The sequence below is a fragment of the Lissotriton vulgaris genome, chromosome 6 (assembly GCF_964263255.1).
Source record: "Lissotriton vulgaris chromosome 6, aLisVul1.2, whole genome shotgun sequence".
NCBI classification, from domain to species: Eukaryota; Metazoa; Chordata; class Amphibia; order Caudata; family Salamandridae; genus Lissotriton; species Lissotriton vulgaris.
In genome coordinates this window covers 181,409,692-181,429,437 of record NC_141694.1, presented here as the reverse complement: position 1 = coordinate 181,429,437, position 19,746 = coordinate 181,409,692, and the positions used below count along the sequence as shown (strand labels likewise).

General features: G+C 47.7%; 1 protein-coding gene across 2 annotated transcripts in view; it reads left to right on the top strand.

The window, feature by feature from the left end:
* The window catches only part of LOC147706986 (cytochrome P450 2K1-like), a 636,943-nt gene that overhangs the window by 455,385 nt on the left and 161,812 nt on the right, over positions 1-19,746 (top strand). For both annotated transcript variants that reach the window (XM_086926218.1, XM_086926219.1), the window contains one exon: positions 1,510-1,651. In XM_086926218.1, coding sequence (XP_086782344.1) covers positions 1,510-1,651 — 142 coding nt within the window. The remainder of the gene's footprint in view (positions 1-1,509; positions 1,652-19,746) is intronic.

Sequence of the window (19,746 nt, the reverse complement as noted above, 5' to 3'; positions counted from 1 at the left end):
TTCTGCTTCAAGTATTTCTTATGTAGTATTCTTAGAAAGGAGTGAAGGGTTCTATCTATGTGAGATGTCTCATCTTCCAAGGCTCATATGGCAATAAGGAACAACCGGGATCCACTTTTCATTAAATAATATGTAATACTTGTGTATTCAATGTTGGTGGAACAGAGATCATAAAGCCCTCAAACTACGATGTGGCATTTAGATGTCGGTATCTTGTTGTTTACCACCAACATTGAATACACTGCACCGTAGTTTGGGGTCTTTATAATCCCTGTTATTCCATTTGAGATGCCATCAGTGATGTAATCAGTGATGTCACTGACCATGTCATGAGTGATGTAATATGTGACGTCATCAGCAGTGCATGTATATATATATATTCACTGAAAAAAACCATAGGTTTCACACATGTTATAGTTAGGAATTTGCATTTAAAAAACCTTAGAAATTCACTAAAAAACTACAGGTTTCACACATGTTATAGTTAGCTGGACATTTCACTCATACAAAACCATTGAAATTTCCCCGTAATAGTTAGTTCAGCTAACTATAACTTGCGCGCCCGCAATGCACTGCTGATGATGTCACATATTATCTCACTCATGACATGGACAGTGACATCACTCATGACATCACTGATGACATCTCAAATGGCGATACCTGTGATCATGTCACCTCTCCCCCAAATATTAGCCTGGCCGAGGCGTGGAGCATTGCTTTCAAAGGAGCTAAGTATGATTTTGGGGTGGCCATGAGCGTTTCATTTCCATAATTCAGCTCGGGTAGAAGGTGGGCTTGCACTACAGCCTTTAGGTCATCACTGGGTATAAACGGTTTGAATTTCTTTAGGAGTTTCAGCGAGTAGCTGCCACTTTTAGCCTAGGGTTGATATGTTCCTTTATGCTTGAGTGACTGTCGAGTGTGATGCCCAGGATTTGACAGAGTTAGAGATGGACAGTTTGGAGTGAGCAAAGTGTTTGCCCCAGAATACAAGTGATCTAAGTGATAGCCACGTAACTCCATAATTCTTGGGACCTAGACACCACATTCTTCAGATTTCAAAACATTAATTGATGCTTTACAATCTTACCTTGAAACCATTGGAATTACATCCTTCATCAGCTCTTGAAAAGAGAAAAAACCGCTGGGAAGGTAGTTTGACTCATGCTAAGGTCAGGACCTGTGCATATAGCATGACATTCCAGATCTACTGCATATACCAACGTTTAATAGTCTGGGAAATAGGTGGGCTAGGACCAAACTTCCTCACCGCAGGCTGCAGCACTACATTTACATATCAATTAGATTGTTTGATTAGAAAATTGGATACAGTATTGGATATTAGTAACAATAAAACAACAGCCATCATGCACGTATATTGCTGAAACTCTAGAAATTGTTTGCAAATTAAGGGGACTAGTTTCATCTGTTGTAGGAAGATGTCACCACCAGGAATTGCTAGTGTTTAATAAATATATAACAACTTAACAAGTACTTTTCCCTTCCTAGGAAAAGTCTAACCCGAACACATACTTCCATGACAAGAACCTAAAATGCGTTGTGAGAAATCTGTTTGTAGCTGGAATGGAGACCACTTCCACATCTCTTCGTTGGGGGATGTTACTCATGATGAAATACCCTGATATTCAAAGTAAGGAATTTAAAATGTAATATTGACTTTGTCCTCACCTTTTTCGAACTAGTGTCTATACAAAAAATGGCAGATTGCTTCTGTTTTTCAGGTTTCGCCTGCACAATGCTTGCGTTGTGCTTGTCAGATCTATTGTATTTAATATATCTCTAAAGGGGCTTACATCCCGGCCTTACCTTTCATTGATTTGTGTGCTGGACACTTAGTTTCCCTATGTTTCTATTGCCTGTAGCATTTTATTTCCTGGTGTTCCTCTGTGTGTTTTTCTTATCAATGTCCCATGCCACATGTACTGTATTCATCCGTGTTTGTGGATTTTTTTTATGTTTGGCGCTGTGCTTCTTTACATAATCTCCCCAGGCACACATTTTAAGTGTGGTTGTTTAGTTTCCCATGCACAGCGTTGTTTGTTAGAGCAAATTGACATAGCACGATTCACAAGCACCAATTCTATCACCTATGGAAACATTCCAGGCACAAGACATTAAGTGAAAGTGATTTGCCCAGAATCTCAGGCTGTTGAGCATCCTACCAAGACTGTAACGCTGTTCCCCAGTTTCAAGGGTGGCCGCTCTGTCCCTTACACTACGTTCCCGGCTATCAGCATACAAGATGGCTGGCACTCCTTTGGAATGTACAATTAAATTGCATTCTCATTATGCGTTCCAAAGCTGAACCCACCATCTTGTTTTTATGCAATTACCTCGTATGGAGGGAAGCTGGCTGTGCTGTACTCCACCCCTACCAACATCGCACAGTTTGCAGAAGCTGTTCTAAATTGCACCGCCTTGCCACAGCGGTGCTGCTTTTACTTTCTCTTCAGCAGTCAGCTGTAAGCAATGCTGTGTCTTGGTCACCAGTCACTTTTGTAATGGGAAGCTAAACGGAGGCTGAACTGTGTTCTGTCGACACCTTCCATATTGGTGACACAGGCATAGAAAGCTGACACTTAGGTGCACATCCCAACCACCTTCATACAAACTACCCCAACATGAATCCCAATCCAATCTCATTATGTTCAGTGTCTAGGCGTCAGAAATACCAAACACGCGGCTGGCCCGTTTTCACCCATGCCAAAAACATATAATTTAAGACTGACCAAAAAGCCATGCCTCCCGCCTCTACCCAGTGCTGCCGTCAAGACTGGCTGGTGTCTGCTACGAGTGGCCAGGTCGGCAGGGAGGTGGGGGCGCATAGGGGTCGTGAAGAAGGGAACAAAACTAAAAATAATTATAATTTTTTGTATTAAACTTACCTTCCATTGGCCGCTTCCAGATTCGTACTTCTCTGCTCCTCTACTTCAGGCACAAGCTCTCAGCCTGCCCTGAGGTCAATCCTGCGCTGCTCTTGCATGAGAGCAGCTGCAGGATTGGCCTGAGACCGCTTGATTAGCGCTCCATAACAGACTGGGAGTCTATGTCTGCTTTCCCCAACCCCAGCAATGCTGAGCATGCAGGTTTGGCCGGCCTGAGATGGGAGCCAAACCGGCATGCACTGTGAAGGAAGTGCACTACCACTCCCCTATGTTCAGTCACCCCTCCAGGCGCCGCCCCCAAGACTCAGCAGGAAAGCAGAAATGAAACGAGTGTCATTTTATTTTTTCTTTCCTGACGTTTTTGGGATGGCAACGCTCTTCCGCCATAGTGGAGGAACCGCGCTGGCTGCCATCCGACCCCTAACAAGACACCAGCCACCACAAACACAGAAATGAGCTTATCTCATGCCCAGTCACCCTTGCCCCGGAACCTAATCTCAAGCACTGACCAGAGAGCAAACAGGGCTCTTCAACTGGCAGAGTGTAAGCACTACTTTCATGCATATGCATCCTGCATAAGTTGTCAGATTTGCAAATCAAATTCATACCTAATGACACCTGGCAAAGCAAACACTTTAAATAGATCTCAGGGTGGGATCCTAGAAGTACTATAAACGGTTTGGGAAAATATAGCGCACAAATGGGATCAATTATAGTGAGGTCTATTATGCATCTTATTCTGGAACAATTCATTCAGCAAAATTAGCTCTACGTTTCGTTGCACACTACAAAAAGTTGATGATCACAATACATGTCGTAGTCATTTAGAGCAATAACAACTCAAATACAAAAGTGCCATAATTTAAGTATGTGGCTATAATTACGACACTTAAGTCCATGATGTATGAAAATTAAACAGAGGCTTTTAATAACTAACTAGCACTGGAAACTAAATGACAGAATTTGCATTTCCTTTGAATTATTCATCTCTGTATTTTCCAATGCAGTCCAATCATTTAACTACAAATTCCCATAGTACTCTTATACACTTCAATTGTTGTCTTAAACTGTTGTCGTCCTTTTTTAAAGCTGAAACAGAGCCAACATATTTACATTATTTACTGTGCTGTGACCTCATCACCTTGCTCTTCTTACACATTGCTTCACCTTGACTGCAGTGAACTAAGTGCAACCCACCCCCCACAAGATGTTGCTTTAATCTGCTGTAGACACTGTGCAGTCATGGTCACATTTCTGTGTTTTTTTTTGTATTTTGTACAAGTAGCTGTGAATCAGTTACAGGTGTTTTTCTTTTTCACAGCCACAACAGCAGCAGTGTTATATACCGTGAACTTGCATGCTTTAGAAGAGGCCAAATTATATTGCATTTATGGGCTTTTTTGATATTTAGCTTTGGAGCCATTACATGAGAGACCCAATGGATATTTGTTGCCGCCTCCGGGCTGCTTCCTGCTCCCCCACCAACCCGTCTCTCATTCAATGTTAAAGAAATGCTCTGCAGACACTGTGTGGTCGTGGCACATATTTACATTTCAGAGCGGGTTGTTATCAGTTGTGCACTTTGCAGGTCCAGTCTAGCCCGTGTGCATGCCCTGTATGCAAGCCAAGCTGGAATCAATAAACCAACATTTTCCCACCGGCTGCTCATCACTGGCTTACTCATGTGTCACTCTTCTTTGCTGCTACCTATGTCATACAGGCAGCTTATACTTCACTTCTGTAAAAGACTCTGGAGCCCCGGCCAAGTACAGTCTAATTATGCTTGCATTCTTCATCTGTAGTTCTGGAGAACTCTCTTGTTCAAATGTTTCTTTCCACACCATCGCTGTTTGTTTCTTTAGGCTGCTTGTGACTTCAGTGCAGAGCCCGGTATATTTTCTTCGCCTACTTAGCACGGTGCTAGGGTCTCTTATTTTTTGTTTTCAACATATTTTGCCCGCGTGCAATAAACAGTCCATGCTGATGGTTAAGCGTAAAAGGCCATTTATTAGGACCTGGCTGCACAACATATCAATAAACAATAACATCAAATAACCAATAACAAACCCCCTAACATCAACCTCTTCATCCATTCACTCCATTCACCCACTCCAAACTCACCTCTCATTCCACTCCATGCCCGTTCCGTTCTTCATTAATTTCTTCACCTCTCTTCTAGCATCCTCCCCTATATCACCAGGCATTACACTCATGCCTCCATCCCCCCATCATTCCCTCTCCCCCCGAGGGATGGATGCACCCACCAGAGACTCCCCCACCTCTTCCAAGTACCGCCAACCAGTGAAACCCCTTTAAGGCGGTTACCTGCCCCCCGGGACATACTGTGCATCTTTCACCCTCCTACTCAAGCAACCCTCTTACACCAAATAGCCTCATTCTACAACTTGCTGACCACATCCCTCATCTCCATCATATAATACGCATTTCCCATTCTCAAAAGATGCACACCGTCATCCCTGAACAGTAGTCATTCCTCCAGTTGCAGTCCTATATGAGCGATCACTTTAATGTCCTTCTCCCCACAGAAAACCCTCATCACTCTGTTAAGATTTTTTCGAGCTTTCTCAATAGACCAATGTTTAGTTGCCCCTCTCCATACTCTCCGGGGAACAAATTCTGTCCAAGCAATACAGGTCCCTGCCATTCTTTGTTTCATGATCTCCAAGTCTCTTTGCATCAGTTGTAAGAATGCCAAACCCGACCGTCGAATCAGATCATTCTCACCCAAGTGCAGTATTAACAAGTCCAGGCGTCCTTTCTGGGAGACCATCTTTGCGAGCCAGGGCAAAAGTGCCGCCCATCGCATCCCCCCTTTTCACCACCAATGCACCTCATGATGGCTTTCTCTGAGTCCCAGGTTATGGCAGTACCAGTGACCGACGATCCACGTGACCGTCTTGGCCCCCCCGGGCCACCCACGCATCCTACTTTGAGAAAAAAAGCATAAGTATGACACTTCCGAAACCCCCATGTTCGAGGCATGTGGGCTGCTGAATTAATATCTGTACATAGATCGCCGCCTAGTGTTGGGTCCGGATGATTGCACATTGTTGTCCTGGAAGAGTCTTCGAAGTATCACAAGATAAGTGGCTCCTCCCCTGGACTACAGTGCGCATGGGCATCCTCTCCATCCTCAGATTGTTTTTTTCCGCCATTGGGTTCGGATGTATTTCTTAACTCAAGTTCGCAATCAATGTAAAAACTTTTTCACAAGGCCAAAAGTCCTTTGGGGCGTCTGTATTGTCTTTTTGTTCGGTGCCGCGTACTTCTTCCAGTTTCTACACCAAAGGCCCCATCAACGATCGACGATGGAACGGAGCCCGTTCAAATGATGCCCCGTTTGCAACTCTAAATACCCTCACATCGATATGCACCCGGTGTGCAATAAATGCCTATCTCCAGACCACGATGAGGCCAGCTGCATGGCCTGTTCTCGGTTCAGGTCAAAGAAAACACTTCGACTTCGACGCGCCGCTAGACAGTCGGCGCAGAAAACAGCACCCGACCCGGAGAACATCTTCGAGGCTGAAGACGACGAGGGCGTTGATGAACAACAGTCGGATCCTGCTTTGGAGCAGAACTCGAACTATAATAAAGATGAAGAAGAAGACTACATCCATGAAAAAGACGTCGTCGAGGTAGGGGACGACGCACAGGCCATCGGAGCCGTCGATGACGACTCGAGCGATGAGCAAGGCCCAACCGTAGTTGCCGGGGCCATGATGACAGTGTACTTTCAAAGGCTCTTATCTTATCTTATCTTATCTTAAGTGACATTTATAAAGCGCACTGACACCATAAGTTTCCTGGCGCTAGAGTACAGAGTGCGTGGAGTGTGAAGAGGCAGACTAACCGGTTTGGGTGAAGAGACGGGTTTTACGGAGCTTCCTAAAATTAAGTAGAGAACAGCTAGACTTAATGGACAGGGGAAGAGGATTCCATAGTTTGGGGGCCAGGTGGACAAATCTGCGCCCGCCAAACTTGTTTGTTTTGATTTTGGGGGCGACCAGCAGGAGGAGGTGAGCCGACCAGAGATTGAGCGCTTGTCGGTGCTGCTTAATCAGTGTTTTAAGAAAAACAGGGCTGATACAGTGAAAAGACTTGAAAGTCAGGCAGCCAATCTTGAAGGCCGCCATTTGTTCAACTGGCAGCCAATGCAATTTGCGCAGCAGGGATTTCGCAGACTGCCACTTTGGCGTTTTGTGAATAAGTCTGGCCGCCTGGTTCTGCACGGTTTGAAGACGGCGGAGCAATGATTGTGGGAGTCCATGGTATAAAGAGTTCAAAAAGTTGAGGAAAGATAGAACCAGGGAGATGACAACCTGGAAAAGTGCCGCATGCGGCAGTCGATGGGCTATTTTACAAATTTTACGAAGCTGGAACATGCATGCAGAAATCACAGCCCCTACTTGAGCCTTAAGAGAAACCTCAGCGTCAATGACCACCCCTAGACTCTTCCCCGAGCTGAAAGGGGCGGGAGGAGGGCCCAACTCGATGGGCCAGAACTGTGGACCCCTGTGTACTAAACTATTCCCCGGGAGGAGAAGCTCAGTTTTTCTGGGATTTAACTTCAGTTGATTGTGGTTCATCCACTGCTGGATGTGGATCATGACTGAATGGAAGCTGTTGACAGCATCAGTAGAGTCAAGAGGGAAGATGATCTGCAAATCATCGGCGTAATTAAACACTGTGATATCCCACCTCTTGAGCGAATGAATCAGTGGCTGAAGGTATAAGTTGAACAAGAGGGGAGAGAGGGATGAACCCTGAGGGACTCCACAAGTCGTGGGAGTCTTGGCAGCCGTGAAAGGGCCCAGACGCACGGCTTGTGTTGTGCCGACGAGGAAGGACTCAATCCACTTGAGGGCAGGGCCCTGGATGCCGGCCTGTCCAACACGGTGGAGAAGGATGTCATGGTCCACCGTGTCGAACGTGGCCGACAGATCCAGGAGCATGAGGGTCTGGGGGGCCCTACGTCAGCGTTCCCCCTCAGGGCGTCCAGGTCAGGTTGAGGCATCGCCAGAAGGCCTTAGCCAAGATCTTCAACAACATTCTACAGCCCCGCGTCAAGGCCCGGCTAAGAATCTATCTAAGGAGCCATCGGTCGATCAACCACAGTCGATGGTGAAATCAAAACCGAAACCGACAGACTCAAAATCGAAACCAAAACTGCTAAAGACAGTCCTTGGATCGACAACTTCGGATTCATCGGATCCAATCAAAATGAAGAGTGTCATCGACCCTTTGGGGTCGCAAGGGGGTGTCGGCCCGAAGATCGGGGCGCCAAAGCCTGTGCCTAAGGTCAAGCACGTCGCACTGACGCCATCGACGTCAACGTCAAAAGATGGCGACACTAACAAGGGACTCAAGACTCAGAAAACTCTCGATCCGAAGCTTCCAGCCTCCAAACCACTGGTAGACAAGACCTTCAAGTCGAAGACCAAGATCGGCTCGAAAGAGCACGTCAAGTTAAAGCAAAAGAGCGTGCCTGCTGCGCACCAAGACCTCGAGTCCAGAAACAAACTGGTGATAATACTAAGTCGGCCGGATCGAAGACGACGCCACCCTCGAAGAAGGTCAGTCCGTCTCCAATGCTTACGCCGCTGATTAAATTCGGACTGCCCCCGACCCCACGACCTAAGGCATTTGAGCCACAACAAAGCATCGAAACGACCAAAGAGGTGTCAGTAGTAAAAAGGACTCAGCCCATAGAAGAGGACATTGTATTCCAAGCGCCCTCCAATGACAACAAATTGAAACTGTTCATCGACTCGGATTCTGGCAGACTCACTAGGGACTCTTCCACCTCACCTGTTCTTTTGGAGCCTGTGGAGTCCTATGGACAGGAATATACCTATTCACCCACACGTACTAATGAGGATGTGGGGGAAGGCTACAATGAGGAGGAATTTAATTATCCTATTGAGACGGATCAAGAGGAGTCTCAACCCTGGACGACCCTGTTGACCCGGGTGAGCCACACACCACGCCTGACACTCAATCCTATACGGTCAAAACCTCGCCATCTGAAGATACTGCTGTACTTAATTCGTTAATTGAAAGGGCAGCAAATAATCATGATGTAGAAATGCATGCTGACCTAATAGAGGAAGACTTTTTGTTTGACACTTTCTCAACTTCAGAAAGATCAGTAAACACGTTGCCTATGCTGAAGGGTGTCCTTAAACACGCTGGTGACATTTTCAAAGAAACCACAAGGGCAAGGGTTGTGAACCCAAGAATTGACAGGAAATACCGGCGTGCACCTGTAGACCCTACGTATATCAAGGGCCAGCTGCCATTGGACTCCTTAGTAGTGGCAAATGCTTGTAGGAGATCTAACTCTCAAACAAGTGGTGATGCTCCTCCTCCGGACAAAGAATCCAAAATCTTGGAAGCTTCTGGAAAATGAGTAGCGGCTCAAGCAGCAAATATTTGGAGAATTTCAAATACACAGGCCCTATTAGCCAGATATGATAGGGCTCATTACGACACATTAGAGCAACTACTACAACACTTGCCTGATGCTTATAAGGAGGGAGCAGAAATGCTGATACAGGAGGGGAAACTGATATCAAATGCATCCATTAAATGTGCGCTAGATGCAGCAGACACAGCAGCTAGGGCCATCAATACAAGTGTGATGCTCAGAAGGCATGCCTGGTTACGCATCTCTGGATTCAAGCCTGAGATTCAAACCACATTACTAAATCAGCCTGTTAACCCTGATTACTTATTTGGTCCTGATGTGGACACAATCCTAGAAAAAATTAAGAAGGACACTGAGACAGCCAAATCCATGGGAGCTCTGCAGTCACAACCATTCAGGGGAGGTTCCTTGTGTTGCTCCGGTAACAGGGGAACCTCTAGAGGTCAAGCATCACAGCAAGCACAATACAACAAAGGAGGCACACAGACCACCTTTAACAAGAACAATAGGGGTGGATACCATGGCAACAGCACCAAAGGCAGAGGACGAGGAAATAATAACGCCAGATTCTCCGCCAACACTAAACAGTGACGTCTTGTCACTGCCCCCAGACCATGTAACACCGGTCGGGGGAAGACTTCAGCAGTTCCTGCCAGTCTGGGAAGGCATTACCACAGACAGGTGGGTGAGACAACTTATCCAATACGGCTTTTGTCTAGAACTGACCTCCACTCCACCCAACATACCCCCAAGGCACCGTCCTATGTCCGCAGAGCACATGCAATTATTGCAGCAAGAGGTCATCTGCATGCTGCAAAAAGGGGCCATAGAACTCATGCCTTTAGAACAACACGGTACAGGGGTGTACTCGCTGTACTTCTTAATCCCAAAGAAGGACGGGTCTCTCAGGCCCATGCTAGACCTCAGACCTCAGACCCCTGAACCAATACATCTTGTCAGAACATTTTCACATGCTCACTTTGCAGCAAATTCTACCATTGCTCAGTCAGGGAGATTTCATAGCAACACTAGACCTGAAGGACTCATATTTCCACATTCCGATACACCCGGGACACAGGAAATATCTCAGGTTCACTATAAACAACCAGCATTACCAGTTCAAGGTCCTGCCTTTAGGGGTCACAACAGTCCCCCGAGTGTTTACCAAGTGCTTGGCGACAGTAGCTGCGCACCTTCGGAGACAACACATCCATGTCTATCCTTATCTGGACGACTGGCTTAGCCAAGCAAAGTCAGCCCAGCAATGTGCCAGCCACATGTCCAGCACAATTCACCTCCTACACAGTCTAGGTTTTTCACTGAATCATCCAAAGTCTCATCTTCAACCCGCACATGTACAAAGTACCTTGGAGCGACAATAAACACTCTGGCAGCAAAAGCAAAGCCAAACTCAGCGAGAATCAACAGATTGCAATTGCTGATTCAGAGAGTCAGACCCCAACACTCACTTCCAGCGCAAGTGTTTATGCAGCTAATAGGTATGATGGCCTCCTGCATCTTCATAGTCCCTCACGTAAGACTACACATGCGTCCACTTCAGGAGTGCTTAGCATGACAGTGGAACTAGGCTCAAGGACAGTTGAAAGACCTAGTGTTGGTGACTGGTCGTGCATACAACTCTCTGCATTGGTGGAGCACACAAACCTTTGCAGGGGACGACCATTCCAGGAGCCTGTACCACAAATAGTGCTGACGACGGACGCATCTCTCCAGGGCTGGGGAGCGCATGTCCTCCATTACACAGTGCAGGGACTATGGACTACGCAGCAAAAGAAGATGCACATCAACCTGCTGGAACTGATGACAATCTTCATGGCGATGAAGGCGTTAAAAGTGCATTTGTGCAACAAAGTCGTGCTGATCCGGACGGACAACATGACTGCCATGTACTACATCCAGAAGCAGGGAGGTACACACTCTCCACAGTTGTCACACCTAGCTCAGAGCATGTGGAAGTGGGCCATTCAAAGAAACATGTTCCTCATGGCAGAACACCTCCCAGGCAAGGACAACCAGATGGCGGATCTGCTCAGCAGGCACAGCCATCAGATGCACGAGTGGGAGATACATCCCTCAGTGCTACAACTGTATTTCCAGCAGTGGGGTCATCCAGAGATAGACCTGTTTGCCACAAAGGAGAACGCAAATTGCCAAATCTTCGTCGCCAGGTTCCCACACCCGCAGTCTCAGGGCAATGCGATATGGATGAACTGGTCAGACAGATTTGCGTACGCTTTTCCTCCAGCACCGCTCATACCACTAGTGGTGCGCAAAATCGATTTTGGCCACTATAGGTGTGGCAGGGTATACTCAGACATGAGTCCCTTTCTCACTGCTCCATCAGGATTCAAGCAAGCCGGGCCGAAGAGGCTGAAATGCCAGAAACCGGTCCCCGGTAGCTTGTCTCCTTTCTGGTAAAGAATTGGCTTGGTAGTTTAGTCTGCCCTGTTCCCATGATGCACTGGGCCAGGGACAGACTGATTTGCATATAGCCAGGTTCTGAGCTGGGATGGGGCAGTGAGATAAATAACGGTGATGGATCAAGCCCTGATCTTTGGACTGGGTAAGAGTGGTCTGCTCAATTCAGACACTCTGTTCATCACCACCCCCTTTTGTAAATCGATTTTGGCCACTATAGGTGTGGCAGGGTATACTCAGACATGAGTCCCTTTCTCACTGCTCCATCAGGATTCAAGCAAGCCGGGCCGAAGAGGCTGAAATGCCAGAAACCGGTTCCCCGGTAGCTTGTCTCCTTTCTGGTAAAGAATTGGCTTGGTAGTTTAGTCTGCCCTGTTCCCATGATGCACTGGGCCAGGGACAGACTGATTTGCATATAGCCAGGTTCTGAGCTGGGATGGGGCAGTGAGATAAATAACGGTGATGGATCAAGCCCTGATCTTTGGACTGGGTAAGAGTGGTCTGCTCAATTCAGACACTCTGTTCATCACCACCCCCTTTTGTAAATCGATTTTGGCCACTATAGGTGTGGCAGGGTATACTCAGACATGAGTCCCTTTCTCACTGCTCCATCAGGATTCAAGCAAGCCGGGCCGAAGAGGCTGAAATGCCAGAAACCGGTCCCCGGTAGCTTGTCTCCTTTCTGGTAAAGAATTGGCTTGGTAGTTTAGTCTGCCCTGTTCCCATGATGCACTGGGCCAGGGACAGACTGATTTGCATATAGCCAGGTTCTGAGCTGGGATGGGGCAGTGAGATAAATAACGGCGATGGATCAAGCCCTAATCTTTGGACTGGGTAAGAGTGGTCTGCTCAATTCAGACACTCTGTTCATCACCACCCCCTTTTGTAAATCGATTTTGGCCACTATAGGTGTGGCAGGGTATACTCAGACATGAGTCCCTTTCTCACTGCTCCATCAGGATTCAAGCAAGCCGGGCTGAAGAGGCTGAAATGCCAGAAACCGGTCCCCGGTAGCTTGTCTCCTTTCTGGTAAAGAATTGGCTTGGTAGTTTAGTCTGCCCTGTTCCCATGATGCACTGGGCCAGGGACAGACTGATTTGCATATAGCCAGGTTCTGAGCTGGGATGGGGCAGTGAGATAAATAACGGTGATGGATCAAGCCCTGATCTTTGGACTGGGTAAGAGTGGTCTGCTCAATTCAGACACTCTGTTCATCACCACCCCCTTTTGTAAATCGATTTTGGCCACTATAGGTGTGGCAGGGTATACTCAGACATGAGTCCCTTTCTCACTGCTCCATCAGGATTCAAGCAAGCCGGGCCGAAGAGGCTGAAATGCCAGAAACCGGTCCCCGGTAGCTTGTCTCCTTTCTGGTAAAAAATTGGCTTGGTAGTTTAGTCTGCCCTGTTCCCATGATGCACTGGGCCAGGGACAGACTGATTTGCATATAGCCAGGTTCTGAGCTGGGATGGGGCAGTGAGATAAATAACGGTGATGGATCAAGCCCTGATCTTTGGACTGGGTAAGAGTGGTCTGCTCAATTCAGACACTCTGTTCATCACCACCCCCTTTTGTAAATCGATTTTGGCCACTATAGGTGTGGCAGGGTATACTCAGACATGAGTCCCTTTCTCACTGCTCCATCAGGATTCAAGCAAGCCGGGCCGAAGAGGCTGAAATGCCAGAAACCGGTCCCCGGTAGCTTGTCTCCTTTCTGGTAAAGAATTGGCTTGGTAGTTTAGTCTGCCCTGTTCCCATGATGCACTGGGCCAGGGACAGACTGATTTGCATATAGCCAGGTTCTGAGCTGGGATGGGGCAGTGAGATAAATAACGGTGATGGATCAAGCCCTGATCTTTGGACTGGGTAAGAGTGGTCTGCTCAATTCAGACACTCTGTTCATCACCACCCCCTTTTGTAAATCGATTTTGGCCACTATAGGTGTGGCAGGGTATACTCAGAGATGAGTCCCTTTCTCACTGCTCCATCAGGATTCAAGCAAGCCGGGCCGAAGAGGCTGAAATGCCAGAAACCGGTCCCCGGTAGCTTGTCTCCTTTCTGGTAAAGAATTGGCTTGGTAGTTTAGTCTGCCCTGTTCCCATGATGCACTGGGCCAGGGACAGACTGATTTGCATATAGCCAGGTTCTGAGCTGGGATGGGGCAGTGAGATAAATAACGGTGATGGATCAAGCCCTGATCTTTGGACTGGGTAAGAGTGGTCTGCTCAATTCAGACACTCTGTTCATCACCACCCCCTTTTGTAAATCGATTTTGGCAACTATAGGTGTGGCAGGGTATACTCAGACATGAGTCCCTTTCTCACTGCTCCATCAGGATTCAAGCAAGCCGGGCCGAAGAGGCTGAAATGCCAGAAACCGGTCCCCGGTAGCTTGTCTCCTTTCTGGTAAAGAATTGGCTTGGTAGTTTAGTCTGCCCTGTTCCCATGATGCACTGGGCCAGGGACAGACTGATTTGCATATAGCCAGGTTCCGAGCTGGGATGGGGCAGTGAGATAAATAACGGTGATGGATCAAGCCCTGATCTTTGGACTGGGTAAGAGTGGTCTGCTCAATTCAGACACTCTGTTCATCACCACCCCCTTTTGTAAATCGATTTTGGCCACTATAGGTGTGGCAGGGTATACTCAGACATGAGTCCCTTTCTCACTGCTCCATCAGGATTCAAGCAAGCCGGGCCGAAGAGGCTGAAATGCCAGAAACCGGTCCCCGGTAGCTTGTCTCCTTTCTGGTAAAGAATTGGCTTGGTAGTTTAGTCTGCCCTGTTCCCATGATGCACTGGGCCAGGGACAGACTGATTTGCATATAGCCAGGTTCTGAGCTGGGATGGGGCAGTGAGATAAATAACGGTGATGGATCAAGCCCTGATCTTTGGACTGGGTAAGAGTGGTCTGCTCAATTCAGACACTCTGTTCATCACCACCCCCTTTTGTAAATCGATTTTGGCCACTATAGGTGTTGCAGGGTATACTCAGACATGAGTCCCTTTCTCACTGCTCCATCAGGATTCAAGCAAGCCGGGCCGAAGAGGCTGAAATGCCAGAAACCGGTCCCCGGTAGCTTGTCTCCTTTCTGGTAAAGAATTGGCTTGGTAGTTTAGTCTGCCCTGTTCCCATGATGCACTGGGCCAGGGACAGACTGATTTGCATATAGCCAGGTTCTGAGCTGGGATGGGGCAGTGAGATAAATAACGGTGATGGATCAAGCCCTGATCTTTGGACTGGGTAAGAGTGGTCTGCTCAATTCAGACACTCTGTTCATCACCACCCCCTTTTGTAAATCGATTTTGGCCACTATAGGTGTGGCAGGGTATACTCAGACATGAGTCCCTTTCTCACTGCTCCATCAGGATTCAAGCAAGCCGGGCCGAAGAGGCTGAAATGCCAGAAACCGGTCCCCGGTAGCTTGTCTCCTTTCTGGTAAAGAATTGGCTTGGTAGTTTAGTCTGCCCTGTTCCCATGATGCACTGGGCCAGGGACAGACTGATTTGCATATAGCCAGGTTCTGAGCTGGGATGGGGCAGTGAGATAAATAACGGTGATGGATCAAGCCCTGATCTTTGGACTGGGTAAGAGTGGTCTGCTCAATTCAGACACTCTGTTCATCACCACCCCCTTTTGTAAATCGATTTTGGCCACTATAGGTGTGGCAGGGTATACTCAGACATGAGTCCCTTTCTCACTGCTCCATCAGGATTCAAGCAAGCCGGGCCGAAGAGGCTGAAATGCCAGAAACCGGTCCCCGGTAGCTTGTCTCCTTTCTGGTAAAGAATTGGCTTGGTAGTTTAGTCTGCCCTGTTCCCATGATGCACTGGGCCAGGGACAGACTGATTTGCATATAGCCAGGTTCTGAGCTGGGATGGGGCAGTGAGATAAATAACGGTGATGGATCAAGCCCTGATCTTTGGACTGGGTAAGAGTGGTCTGCTCAATTCAGACACTCTGTTCATCACCACCCCCTTTTGTAAAGCGCAAACTGCGACAGCACTCAATGACACTCATCCTAGTTGCTCCAACATGGGCAAGGCAGGCATGGTACACCACGTTCCTAGAACTTTCAGTGGTGCCTCATCAATGCCTGCGACTCACACCCAGTCTCCTCACTCAGAGCCATGGAGACATTCAGCACCCAGATCCGCAATAGTTGAGCCTTGCCATATGGCTCCTGAGGTCATAGAGTTTGGCTACCTGAACCTGCCCCCTGACTGTATGAATATTATCAAGGAGGCAAGAAGACCTACAACCAGGGCATGCTATGCAGCAAAATGGAAGCGATTTGTCATTTATTGTTCTAATAATGACATAAATACGCTAGATGCATCAACTCAAAACATTATATGCTATTTGTTACATTTACACAGATTCAATCTGGCATATAGTTCCATTCGGATACATTTAGCTGCAATGGCAGCTTATCTTCAAAACAGGCAGCACCTTTCCCTTATCAGAGTGCCTGCCATTAAAGCTTTTATGGAGGGACTCAAAAGAGTAATTCCTCTCAGACATCCACCTTCACCTGTCTGCAATCTGAACATAGTTCTCACCAGACTGATGGGACCCCCTTTTGAACCTCTACACTCTTGTGAGATACAATTTCTGACATGGAAAGTGGCCTTTCTAGTAGCGATCACATCACTAAGGAGAGTTAGTGAGCTTCAAGCCCTAACTATTCAAGAGCCTTTCATACAGATTCATGCTAATAGGGTAGTGCTACATACCAACCCTAAATTTATGCCTAAGGTGGTATCACAGTTCCACATTAGCCAAACAATAGAACTGCCAGTATTCTTCCCAAATCCAGATTCAGTGGCAGACCGAGCTCTGCACACACTAGATGTTAAAAGAGCTCTCTTGTATTACATAGACAGGACAAAAGATTTCAAAAAGACTAAGCAAATGTTTGTTGCCTTTTCTCCACAGCACAAAGGCAACCCCATTTCCAAATCAGGTATAGCTAGATGGATTGTTAAGTGCATACAGATCTGTTATCAAAAAACTAAACGCACATTACCAGTTCCCCCAAGAGCGCATTCCACACGCAAGTTAGGGGCATCCATGGCTTTCCTAGGTAACATTCCTCTAGAGGATATATGTACAGCAGCCACATGGTTCACCATACATACATTTACCAAACACTACTGCGTAGATGTACACTCCAAACAGCAAGCTGCTGTAGGACAGGCTGTTCTCAGGACTTTTTTCAGACTGCTGCAGCTGGCACGGACAACTACCACTATGGAGGAGACTGCTATTTATTCTATGCACAGATATGAATTCAGCAGCCCACATGCCTCGAACGGAAAATGCTACTTACCAGTATGCATCTGTTCTTGGCATGTAGGGCTGCTGACATTCATATCGCCCGCCCTCCTCCCCGGTGCCTGTCACAGCTGTAGCACTCAGAATTAATCTCAAGCATGGACATCACTTACTGTATCATACTTAATCTCTGCCACAATGGCGAAAAACAATCTGAGGATGGAGAGGATGCCCATGCGCACTGTAGTCCAGGGGAGGAGCCACCTATCTCGTGATACTTCGAAGACTCTTCCAGGACAACAATGTGCAATCATCCGGACCCAACACTAGGCTGCGATCTATGCACAGACATGAATGTCAGCAGCCCTACATGCCAAGAACAGATGCATACTGGTAAGTAGCATATTCCTTCCCCCCATCAGGTACCGCGCAGACCCTGTCCCCTCATTTACGCAAATAGCGCTCACAGCACCTAGATTTCCATCTTCCAATCTGCCAATCCTATCCCAGGACCAACCCAGTCGGAAGGCCGCTGTTGCCGCCCCAATACCGAAGGAGTGAGTCCCAAACCCGCCGGATTCAGACCTAACCGTTTCAAGGCCATGCGTAACACAGCCAGCAGGTGTGCCGCTGTCACCCTCGCCCCAGGCGCATGACAGAAAATGTCCCCTTTTGGATCCCGCAGCGCCTGTAGAAACCTCCACCATTCAGCGACCGGACACGCTCCCCGCAACCACTCTCACTCAGCCACACCCATTTACCTCACCCCAACTGATCAGTCTTGGACTGCCTCAATCAAATCCCCAGGCGACCCTCATCCAACCGAACCTCCTCATCTCTCCTACTACCCACTCCCTTTGTCCTCACAAACTCAGACACCCTGAAAGCCCCAAACAACATAAACACCATACAGAATCGAAAAATCGCAACCTCAAAATCGTGTTAACATGAGAAAGCCAACAACTCAACCAGCCTGACCAGCAATCCAAATGTAATTGCCTCCCTCAAAACCCCTTGCTTCCCCCCAATCCCCCTCTCCCTGCCCCAACCTCTGAGTACCCTACCAATGATCACATCCTTTGTAGGATCAAACCAGAAAAAATAACTGCAATAAAAGGACACACCAGTCAGCTTTCCTGCAGTCATCGCAGAACACAAACCTTTGACAATGCATTGTAAAACAAACTGTAACACTCCCTGTTCCATAGTTGAGTGGTCTCCCTTCGCCGTCTCCCCACACCAGCCTATAAAGGATCCAAATTCCGCCCAGGCAAATCTGTATGTTCGTCTCATATTATCAGCTCTAAATTGCTCTGCCAGGCCTATCACTTCACTCCCCCCAGGTCCAGATGCCTTTCGGCAGCACCGTCTTGTACTGATCTGCTTCAGGTGCCAATTGCCGGAACCGTCACAACTGCGAACAAGACAAAGCATCTGTAATGTCATTATTTGCCCCGGGGATATGCTTCGCTCGAAACACCACATTCAATCCCTGACATTTCAGCATAAAGCTCCTCAACAATCTCAGCACTCTCAAATCCCTTGCTCGCTGCCGGTTGACGAACTCGACCACTGTCATGTAATCAACATGAAACAGTACCGGCCTATTCTGACATTCAGAGTCCCACACCTCCAGCGCGACCAGCAGGGGAAAAAATTCAAGAAACACAATGCTTCTCCCTTGTTTCACCCAATGGCCGGACAGTCCTCTGCGCACCACCTGCCATCCCAGAAGATCGCAAAACCCGCTGTCCCAGCCGCATCGTAGTAAATTTCCAGTGACACCCCATTGAAATCAGTCAAGAAATTCAGCCACGTTCTCAAGTCCGCCCGCCCCTCATGGAGATCCAAACCCTGTGGTGTGGTACGACTGCACCCGACATGACAATGGCGAACCACCTGCATAACATCCGTCCTACCCTCACCACCCTGCATGCGAAGTTCAGGAAACCCAACAGTTGTTGCACTGCCTTCAACGCAATCCTCTTCTCCCCAATCGCCCACGAAAGGCACACCTGTATTTCGGTCACCTTCGCGTCAGGGAGTCGAGCTATCCGTTGAATGTAGTCCAGTTCAATTCCCAAGAAAGTCAGTCTACACCATTTTTTCAGGTGCCAATGGAACTCTGAAACGCTGTGACATCTCCTGAAACTACGACAGTGCCCTGCCACAATCCCCTGAATGCACCTTTCCCAAAAAGAGAAAGTCATTCAGATAGTGAGAACCTTCCTGATGCCTGCTGATCTGTGTAAAAGCCCATTGCAAGAATGTGCTGAACATCTCGAAAAGCGCGCAGGAAATCGAACACTCCATGGGCAGTACCTTGTCCACGTAGATGACCCCTGTGAATTGCATTCCCAGTAGAGAGAAGGCAGCAGGGTGTATAGACCTCAGGTGGAAGGCTGATTTCACATCATACTTGCCATTTCCGCACCCAGCCCACACATGTGCAGTAGGCGGACCGCATCATCCACTGAGGCATAGAGCACCCTCGAGTCTGCTTCAGCGATGAAATCATTCACAGACTGCCCTTCCGGCCACGAGAGGTGATGAATCATTTGAAACTCACCCTGCTCCTTCTTAGGTACCACTCCAAGTCTGGAGAAGATCAAGTCGTCTACCAGCCAGTCAACAAACAGGCCCGTTATCCTGCCTTCATCCAGCACCTTCTTCA